The sequence below is a fragment of the Diachasma alloeum genome, unplaced genomic scaffold (assembly GCF_001412515.2).
Source record: "Diachasma alloeum isolate Michigan unplaced genomic scaffold, Dall2.0 Dall_scaffold_00179, whole genome shotgun sequence".
Lineage (NCBI taxonomy): Eukaryota > Metazoa > Arthropoda > Insecta > Hymenoptera > Braconidae > Diachasma > Diachasma alloeum.
Window position 1 is genome coordinate 5134888 of NW_021680345.1, and position 11276 is coordinate 5146163.

At 36.7% G+C, this 11276-nt stretch overlaps 1 protein-coding gene across 2 annotated transcripts in view; it reads left to right on the forward strand.

Moving 5' to 3' along the window:
- The first annotated feature begins 1381 nt into the window (after positions 1-1381).
- The window catches only part of LOC107042230 (TOX high mobility group box family member 3), a 195336-nt gene continuing 185441 nt past the window's right edge, over positions 1382-11276 (forward strand). For both annotated transcript variants that reach the window (XM_015263171.2, XM_015263180.1), the window contains exons 1-2: positions 1382-2026; positions 2134-2234. In XM_015263171.2, coding sequence (XP_015118657.1) covers positions 1963-2026; positions 2134-2234 — 165 coding nt within the window. In that variant the 5' untranslated portion in view covers positions 1382-1962. The remainder of the gene's footprint in view (positions 2027-2133; positions 2235-11276) is intronic.

Genomic DNA, 11276 nt, shown 5'->3' on the forward strand with positions numbered 1-11276 from the left:
AAATCGAAATCAGGAAAATTCGTATGCATCGTGTATTGAAATGTCAATTAACTAAGAATTCAGCGCAATTTGGTACTAAATATAAATATTTTGAGTTTTGAAAAAATTGAAATTCCATTGAATTTCCAGCGAAACCTGCAATTTCATGATTTTTCCCCCTAAATCAAAATTACTGTCAAGCCTCGAAAAATTACTCTTAAATTATTCATGAAATTTTATTTTTCTCTGATGAAATTTCAACGGAAAAACGTTTAAATTGTCTGCCAAGATCCATTTATTTTTTCAGGCAATTTTCAGACATATGTTTATGAACGAATTATTGAATATCTGAAATATTTAAGTAAATTAAAATTTTTTAAGTTCTCAATCTATTCAAAAATCAATTGATCCTAATGTTAAATTTTTTAAAAACTACAGATGATCCCTTTTGTGGAGAATTTCATGGCCCGCAATCAAGAGGATTTTATATTCTCGGGTCAACCTGATCTCATCACAGACATTTCCACCGCAATATCAGCGAAATTTGTCTTTTTCCACTGATTTATAATTTTTATAAATCTCCAATGACTGAAAAAACCCCTGACGTCATAACAATACCCCCCAAAACCCTCCCTCCAACCCCCACAATTTTTCATCAATTATTTACCCAGTTATCCCGATACTCCCACATATTTATGAGAAGTTTCGTCAGTACCCGAGTTGTCTGTAATTAAACTCGACTGTTTGTGCTTAGGTTGCTTTCCGGATTGGGGATCGTAATGAATTATCGATCCAAGTGGGGGCTCCACGGGCACCGGGGAGGGGCTCAGTAATTGCATTCGTCAGAAAACAAACCCGGGGTGAGCTGAAGTTTCATTTGAAATCAAATTATTGCGAAGTATGAGAATTGGAGTGGGAAAATAATCGAACTTGGACGGAAAATCTTCATTCGCATTTCCTCCTCTCCCTGCCCCCCTAAATCCAGCCTCTCGCCCTCAACCCACACAACCCGCCACAAAAACCCGTTTTACCCCGGCCCATTATCATGTCCCCCTTATTTATCCCTCATCCCTTTAAAAACAATTCCTTAAAAAAAAATCAAAATTTTTTTTCGACGCGGGCTACTCCAGTTTTCCTCCCCATCTGCGCACCCCTCCCCCCTCTCAACCTACCCCATCCCCTCCCGCTCGTGTAGAGTAAGACCGCAGCATGCGCCTCCCACTCGCCCGAGAGAGTGCGAAAATCTCATCCGCGAATCGCTCCTCTCATGCACCTAGTCTTCAGCCAGTTGTGGTAGGCGTCCCAGTGGTGGGTTTTGGGGTGAGTGTTAGTGCTCGTAGTAGTGCGAGAGAGAGGAGAGAGGGGGTAGAGATATACAGCACTCAACCAAGCGCAGACTGCCCGCGAAAGGACAACTACTATCACCGGAGCACGCACACCGTGCGCACACAAGACGCCAATTCGTTAACCACCGACTGGACTAACCTCCAATTGGTTATAACCCGCGCTAGTAGCACACGCTTGTCTACATAACCTTATCCGAGATAGAGACGTGCCAGTGGGGACACTTGGCCACTTGTCCCCTCCCCCTGGTGTTCCACAGGCGATTTTACGGGGATTCCCCTCTTTCACTCGCGTCACATTTTCGAAGCGTAAATACAGTGGCAGTGGTGGCTATTATGTCAGACCTGTTCCCCCACCACTATTTTCCCTCGTCACTGGCGTGGACGGGCGTGCACATTGACACGTTCGTGTTTATCTACACGTGAAGAAGTCGGTGTTTACGATTTTGTGGTGTTAATAGAGAATCAAGACGTAAATAACGAAGAGTTGAACGCTTTTCGGGGGGATTGAGTGACTTGAGTGCGAGTTTTTCGGGGGTTTATGACGTGTGAAGCTGTGGATTTTTTAATGCTCATTGGGGAGATTGACTTTGGTGGGCTTTTGAGATAATCTCGGAGGTTTTGGTCGGTTTTGGTTACCATGAGCGACGGTATTGTCAGTGCAATCTCCATAAGTTTGTTCGGTACTGGTTCAATGTGTGTTGGTGCGTGAGAAAATTGAGAGAATAATTAAAGAGTAATTCGAGGAGTAATATAGTTGTAGAGGGGTAGGCGAGGGTTTTTCATTTATTCACGGTGGAATCAATTCCAGGAGAGGAGAGGAAGAGACAACGCGGCAGCATGGAGGCTGGATACTCGATGCTCACCGGTGATCTTGACGTCTGCAGGATGTTTGATCAGTACACTTATAAGGTTGGTTTTAGGGTTCAAGGGTTAATCTTGCCGGAGGGGATTTTTATTTGTGAGGAATTTTTAGGAATTGCTTATGGGCGGTTCAGTATTGGAGCGCTTCTTTGGGGTTTTGGGTGGAAGTGGGGCAAAATGGGGGCTTTTTGGTGGTCAATAACTCGGAAATGTAAGAGTGGAATTTTTGGATTTATTTTTTATTTTCAAGTCATTTTTTTCGACTTTTGATATGTTTTAGTTGAATTTACAGTGAATTTTTCAGATTTTGAGGATCTACTAGAAATTCGGAAATTTTCAATCGCCAATTGTGATAATAAAATTGATGCTAGGGAGAACTATACCTTTTTAAATATTTTGTTTGCATAAATAAATGGAAATCTGATGTTTATGACATAAAATTCAGTTCTGGGGAAATTGCAAATGCGAACGAATCATTTAGGATTGCAAAAATGAAATTTGTAGGATGAAAAATTAATTATTTATGAGAGGTGTCATAATCTTCCAAAATTTTCTAATTCCAATTATTAGTTTACGATTCTGTTATTTTACTTGATGACTTTGCAAATGTTTCTTTCATCTATTCCACATTTTTTTATTATGTCCTAATAATTCAAGACAAATAATCAAAATTAGATCCTCAAACTTTGGAAATTTTGAATCATCAATTTTGACAATAAAATTGCGTGAGAAAATGACCAACAAATGGAAACCTGATAGTTATAACATAATATCCAGTCCTGGCGAAATTGCGAATGTGCAGGAATTATTTACGATTCCAAAGATAATATTTGTGCGATGAAAAATTCATTGTTTATCAATTATTTATGAGGAATGTCCTAATGTTCAAAAATTACCTATTTTCCAATTATTCCGTTGCAATTCTGTTACTTTATTCAACGACTTTGCCAATGTTTTTTCGTCTATTCCACATTTTTTAACATTTCCTAACGATTCAGGACAAGTAATAAAAATTGAATGCTCAATATTTCAATAATTTAGAAGACAAAGAATGACTAAAATACTTTGGCATCCGTAATTTAATAAGAAAATCGATAGGGCAAGGGATTGGGGGGCGGGAGGGAGAGGAGGGGTTCATCGCATTATTTTTTCTCCCCATCAACTCTCTGATAATTCTTGTTGACGTCCAGTCTAAATCGATGGGAATACTCGACATCACGGATTGATTAAAATTATGATGGACTTCTTCCAACATTTTAAAACTTTTTTTAAATTGAAATTGGTGATAAATGATAGTGCACTGAGTGTTTGGGGGTAATTAATTGTCAACTGTCCGAACGATTTTTCTTCATTTCCCCCCATCCCCTCCGTCACTCTTCGTTAATTGAAATTCCAGGGGGATTATTTTCCTATTCCGAAGTAAATTAAAGTCTTTTGCATATCCTTTCCTCTCTCTAATTTATGATGAAAAATTTAATTGGAGTGATGCCGGCTTTTTTTCACTATTTTTGGTGCTTTGTTGTTAATTCGAAAGAGGACAAGGAAAAAATCAAATAACCGGAGAATTTTGCTTTGAATTAATTTCGTGGCAGAGGGAAATTTTTTTAATTACGAGAGAACCCTGGGCCACTGCTCGACGTGGGGTGGAGGTGGCATCCAAAATGATATTGTCGCTACAGCGTGTCGCCATCGCCATTATTTTTTACGTCAATTTAATGTGAAATGTCGAGCATTTTGACGCAATGCTGGAGTTGGAAGGAATTGCAATGGCTTTTTTTCGTGGCGATTTTTTATAGAAAAAATTCGTTCCATTCCGTATAGAGAAATTAATGTTTTGATCTTCAGGGACATGTCACCCATTTTTTATTTTTCCATAAAATTTTGAATTTTTATTCATGAAATTCCTTAAATTTTCAATGAGCCCATGATGTGATCAAAATTCTCAAGAAGTCAATTCAAGATCAAACGATTCATGAAATAATTCATTCATAATTATCATGAACTTCTTTATTTTTAATTCAAAAAATTAAAAAACTTAATCTAATAAAGATTTTTCCATCCACATCTCCCCATTCTCTCTCCCCTCCCGAATTCACTGGTAATTTTAAAATCAGCAATTCCCCCACACTAATAAACACCGAGTGTGACTCAAGAATCTCTCATCCGGCAGTAACATTGACGAATGCTCCCATAAATAACGGGAGCGCGAAAACTAATTGGAGTTTCTTGTTAAACACTGGTGGACTGTTGAGACGGTTCCCAGTTCCGTGAATTACAATCTGGGTTGAAAATAAAGAAGTTGCATTTGAAATGAAATAAAAAAAGTCGCCAAGATTTTAGTCCACGTCTTCCGCGAGAATAAATTATCGAAACAAAGAGGAAGAGGAAGAATTAATGTCAGACATTAACGTCTGAACTTTTCGATTTCTTCATTTGCAAAGTGATGTAGATGGGGTTTTTATTTGTTCGAGTGAAGAAAGGGAAAAAGGGGGAAAATTAATGTTTTGAGGAACGATATAACTCGTCTAAGACAGCGAATACGGAGGGCTGGGGGGGCTATCGGGGCGCAAATTGATTGCTCGCGACTGCGGTGAACGATCGGACAGATAGGAGATAGGGCTCCATGTATATCGGACTGTCTCTCACGGTGCATATAACGTGCACAGACAGTAGGCAAGTTGGACGGAGGGGGGGATAGCATTATTTATTGCCGCATCCGTTATCTTTCTCTGCGGGTTTTCTCTGTGCGCTGATTTACCCGTCAGTGTACCTGGACGGGGCCCGTGCACGTAGAAACCATTCTCAAACCACTTTCCGATGTATGTAAAACCAAATTTCTCGGAATTTTTACGGAATTTTATGCATTTTTTTGTTATTTGCAGGAAAAAAAGTTTCAAGTTTTTGAAACAAAGTCAATAATTTTTGGGAATTTACGGTTCTGATGTGCATTGTTCTGAGTATGAGAAACTGTGTACGCAGTTTCGGTGAAAAGATCAGGGTTAATTGAAAATTTATTCAACATTGAAATAAACATGAATGCAATTTTCATTCATTTTTAGAGATTTTCACTTGGAATTCTAATGAAAAATGTTTGAACAACTCTTGTGGCCGCTTAATTGGACGTTAATTTAATTCCAAGTATTAAACTCTCATTTCTTCCTCAACTGCAGAATGTAAATCCTTTATTTACTCAATTTCAAAAGAAAAAGCAACTGAAAAATGTTCCGAAATTGAGAAAATTTGAAAAAAAAATCAGGATCGATTGGACATTAATTAAAAATTTTAAAAACATGACTACAATTTTCTTGTCCGGAATTCTAGTGAAAAATATGCCCCCATCTCCTGTCAGCGCTTAATTGGACCTTAAATTTAATTCCCAACATTAAACCCTCATTTTTTCCTCAACTGCAGAATGTAAATCCTTCATTTACTCCATTTCAGAAGAAGATTCAAGTGATAAATGTCCCGAAATTGAGAAGATGTGAAAAAAAGTCAGGATTAATTGACCATTAATTAAAAATTTAAAAAACATGACTGCATTTTTCTTTAATCATTAATTGTTAAATTAATTTTAACGTATTTTGTTAAATTCAAACACTTTCATCTGGAATTCTAATGAAAAATACTCCCCCAACTCCTGTCGCCACTTAATTGGATCCAACATTCAATTCCCAACATTAAATCGTCATTTTTTCGTCAACTTCAGTGCATAAATCCTTCATTTTTGTTCAATTTGAAAGACGGGTATGGAGGAAAAGTTTTAAATTGTCAGAACAAAGTTTCTGATTTTCAGAAACTCATGGCTCTGACGTGCATTCTCCTGAGTGTACGAAAACTGTTTACTCACTTTTTAGAGAAACGTAAAGGGAAAAATATTCGAAAAGAACAATGGAACATTAATTGAACATAAAAAACCATGTCTGCAATTCTTTTTGATGATTCATTTTCAAGTTAATCATAATACATTTTGTTGAATTCAAAGACTTTCATCCGGAATTCTAATGAAAAATATTCCCCCCACCTCGTGTCGCCGCTTAATTGGATCTAAAATTTAATTCCCAACATTAAATTCTCATTTTTCCCTCAACTCCAGTGTGTACATCCTTTATGGTCTTTCAATCTGCGTTCATTCATCCTTTTATAGTTCCCCCAGCGTTCGCCCGTACCTCAAACTCCTTTCATTTTGTTTCAATGTGGCAGATGGGTATGAAAAAGGTGGTACGAAGAAGTAGAAAAGAGTTGAAATAAACGTAAAAGAGAAGTAGCTGAGAATGAAAGAGAGAAAGAGATGGGTGACTGGAGCAAAATATATCTGTACATTTCTCAGAAAAATGTATTAACCATTTGAGATATTGCGAGTGGGAGGCAAATTATATTTCCCCGAGAGTTTTTTTCCTCAAAAGAATTTTATTCACCGACAACTCCCCAGACATTCAATCAAATTTGTAATAATTCTCGCAATTCTCGGTGAATATTCTCATATTTTTCAATCCCACGAGTTATTGGATTTAATCCTCTGATTAATCTGTAGCTTTTCTCGGATTAATTGAGGCGTATGCGCCGGGCTATTAATGGAGTTGAACGGCACTATCAATCACGGGTAAATAACAATTTCTCTTTTGTCGATTTTTTTTTCTCGCATTGCCTTCTTTTTTCACTCCTATTCTTTTTGTTTGCCAACGGTCACCAGTTCGTGATATGTGATGAAACGGTTTTCTTCGCGGTGATAAACGAGCCTGTGTTCTACCGCCATTGTGCCAGTTTTCGCCATTAAGAGACGAGGGAATTTCAGGATTTAAGCCTTTTCCTGTATCAAACGACTTTGAAAAGAATCTGGAGGAAATGCCATTAATAATTCTGTTATCATTTTTCAATAACACGAGTCGACAGGGAAAAATATAACATAGAAAATGTTTGTAGTTTTTTTATCGATTTTTTTAGCTGTACTGTCAGAAAAGAATTGAAATTTTATGGAAATGTGAATGGAGACTGTGAATTTCAGCTCAATTATTCAATGAGAATTAATAGAGATCGGGGAAATTCAGGTTGATATATTATCGAATCCTCAATTGATCGAAAATTTATTATAATTTGGTACCGAATATTCATGTTTTTATTAAAAATTCAGGTACGTTTGGGAACTTGCGTCTTGTTGCTGCTAAAAAATTTACAATTTGAGTCGGAGCATTTCCCTCAAATTTCCCTAAATACAAACGAATGCGTCAAGTTTCGCAGAAAAAACCCTTCCGCAAGCGCTCGGGAATTTTTTATCCTGCGAAACTTGACATATCCGTCTGTAAGCAACGAAGTTATTAGGATATATCCGGCCATTTTAAATTTTTCAAGGTATTATCACCGAAAATTCAATGGAATTACGAAATAAAAACGAGAATTCCCAAAATTACTCGAATTTTCACATAAACGACAAAAAATTCAGTTTCAATTGATTTTTCCATAAAATGTTGAATTTCCAATGACGTAATTACTTAAAATTTTAATGGAGTTATAATGTGATAAGCACTTTTAAAAAGTGTACACTGTTAGAAATTTTTTGAAATTTCATGGAAGATGTTATAGTAAATCTCAGGAGAGTGACATTGAGTCGATTTTCGAGACAAAATGGTTATGAAATTTCAAGTTGTAAGTAGAATTTACGGAAATTCATGAGTTTTCAGTGAGAGTGAAATGGAAATTTCACAACTTGATTGAATTTTGAGTGAAACATGAATATTCAGACACAAAATCACATGAATTTTCAATTTTTCCCTGAATCTTTCTGATTTTTCACAATTTTCACAGAATAATTGAACAGAAAAATCAAGTATTTGATTGATTTCCAGATCATTAAACAGAAAATCAATGAAATATTTGATTTTTCAATGAGAAACCCGATAAAAATTTCTGGGATTTGGCACGAAAAATTCAGACGAAAATTTTGAACAGCGCAAATTTCAGCGGAAAGTGTTCACTAATAACGTTCATAAAAATTTGAAATGATCAACATTTTCCCCAGACAATTGCTTGAGTAGAATGAATCAACTCCCAAAGAGAAACCGTAAATTACGATCAGCAAATTGAGAGACACGTTTTTTCCACTTTTTTCCTTCCCTCATCTGTCGAATGCAAATATTTGAACCCCATGCATTTCTAATGGGCACACACACCGAGCACACGATTCACCTGTCCCCACATTCCCTCAACCACCCCCCAACCCGAGCCGCCTCATCCACCTGATAAATCGTCCCATTCTGTGATTAGAAAGTGGAACGATTCACGATTAATAACTATCGCCAGTATACAGCATTTAGTTTCACAGATCAACAAAAACTTTCACCAGCCGTTGGAATTTGCCAGATAAATACTCAAGTCGTGAATACCCTATTCCATTGTAATTTCGTCTATCCTTTTCATTACGTAAGTCCTTGAATTGGCGAGGAGGAGTGAGTGGAAGGGTGAATGCTTCTTTTCGATTTAATGAAACATTTTATTTCCTGTTGGTGGAAAACTCCGATAAATGAGATAGGAAGAAATTAAAGTGAAGGAAGCAGTTTACAGCGAGAGTTATGCTCACTCTCTTTTTCGAATGACTTTGAAAAACATTTCATTAAGGCACTGGGGGTCCACTTTGCACACCCAGAGTAGCTATTAGGAGGTTTAGTGCTGTTATAACAGTCCGCTGCAGCGCACTGTGATTACAGGTGTGCACTGATGTGGAATTATCAACGTGTGGAGTGATCTAGCTGTTTTCAACATTTGCGTACGATGTTAGAAAAACATTGAAATTTCATGGACAGTTGAATAGTAATTCTCAGGAGAGGGATATTGAAGTCGATTTAGAGGGAGAAAAACATGAAATTTAGGGTTTTATTGGACATTGAACGAAATCCCTATTTTTTTGGCAGGAGAATGATGAGCATTCTCGGAAATACTTGAATTTACAATCAATCACGTTAAATTATTAATTGATAATTTAAGAATATATTTAGCTTAATTTGTTGTTTCTATTGACTTTTCTGGAATAATGAAACTGAAATTTACAGTTTCCATCGATTTTTCCATAAAATTTTGAATTCTGAATAACAAAATTTGTTGAAATTCCAGATTTTACTGGAAATTCAATAAAATTCCTAATTTTTTGGGCAGCCGGAAGACAAGAACTCTCCGAAATGCTTGAATTTCGACTCAAAACGTGAAAATTAAGTACCAATTTGTGTTGAATTTTCCATTACAAAATTTTGTGAAATTATAATGTGACTAAAATTGCAGAATATTTTTCTTGACTGATTTATTGACTTGTCAATGGTTCTAAATTATGCCTGTCATCACAATTCATTCTGCCATTGTGTTCAGAATTTACCAAGAGAGTCTAACATTGAACAAATTAGATTGATGAACTTCTGAATATTTTTGATGGTTTTACATTTGATGACGTAGTTCATTAATTAAATTTATGAATTGTCTCCGTCATAATTATGACATTCGTAAAATCTCCATGACAATGGATAGAAAATAAAATAAACAAAATAGCTTGTCTCCACGATTTTGTTCACAATTCATCCTCTTAAATTACATTTCGACATTTAGCTCATCGATACGGATCACGGAAGTCTAACATTTAACAAATTGTGAATAATGGAGGGGAAGAGATCAGGTCAAATGGTGATTTGTGAAGACAATGGAGTGAGCTAATCCACTCAACACACCTAGACCCAGCTGCTTCCTTATTTAATGGAGTAAATATAAATGTACATAATGTACTTTCATGAGGAAACAAGAATGGCCTCGGATGATGCTCCGGTGATATTGAAGAGGGGGGAGGGAGAGGCTGACGTATGGCGCTGACTTCTGGAAAGTTTAATCCCCAAGATTTTCTATCCACGTTACAGATATTGCATCGGAAAAGTTTTTACCTCTGTTACAAACCTTAATGTTTCGGTTTTTTTTTCAAGTTCGTGAGGAAGTCGACGAGAAATATTGGAAATTCTGGGAGGAGATAGGATTAGCGTTTGCAATTATGAGATGAGTTCTATGTTCCAAGTTGTGGGCGGAATTTTTAGAGAATTTTTTGTTAAAACAATCAACATTTAAGCAAAAATTTCACGAAAACATTAAATTTTTTGGGGGAATCGTTCGTTAAAATTCATGAAATTTTAGATTTCGTGGAAAATTTAATGAAATTTCAAATTTTTCAGCAAGAGAAAGACAAGATTTCCCGAACTCATACTTTACCTCATTTTTTCATTGATATGTGACTATTTAGTATCGAATTATATCGATAATACCCCGTCGTTCTGTAATTTTCCCATTGGCAAGCAAAAAAACAAAAAATTGTCGATGGTACCACGATTCTATTTATCGAAATGGTGATGGGGAAATAATCCGCCGAATACCCCTCGAGCTTCAAAATGAATCGGAGTATTTCCCTCAAACTTCCCTGCATACAAACGAATGCGTCAAGTTTCGGAGAAAAAAACCCTCGCGCTAGCGCTCGGAATTTTTTTAACCTGCGAAACTTGACATATTCGTTTGTAGGCAACGAAGTTATCGGGAAATACCCGATCATTTTGAAGCTCTCGGGGTATTATAACCGAATATTCAATTAATTCAATATTCCAGAATTGATTTATCTAAATTTCCCTGATTCCTATTAATTTTCACGGAATAATTAATCTTAAATTTAAGTTTCAATTAATTTCCCCATAAAATTAGCCATTTTCAACTACGAAATTCCTGAAAATTTCCGTGAAACGATAATGTGATAAAAATTTTCAAAAAGTGTACGGTCGCCCCGAGTCGAGGATTTGGTTCTGATTGGACGTACACAGGTCTTTCAAGATCTCTCCAGACCTAGATGGACCTGGTAAGTCCTAATCAGTTCTGCGACGTACTTTTCCAGAGACCTTTCGAATCCTCAGTTCTTTTCGGTCCTGAGAAGTATTTAAACACCGCCTGCAAACGGGGAGATGAGGGTGGCTAAAATATATTCTGCAACCCTGTCTCCTCGTTGGCTACAAATTTCAACCCTCCGCATACATGCCTTCCCCTTCACCCGCTCGTAAAATCACGCGTTCTCGGTAGCATCGAGGAGGA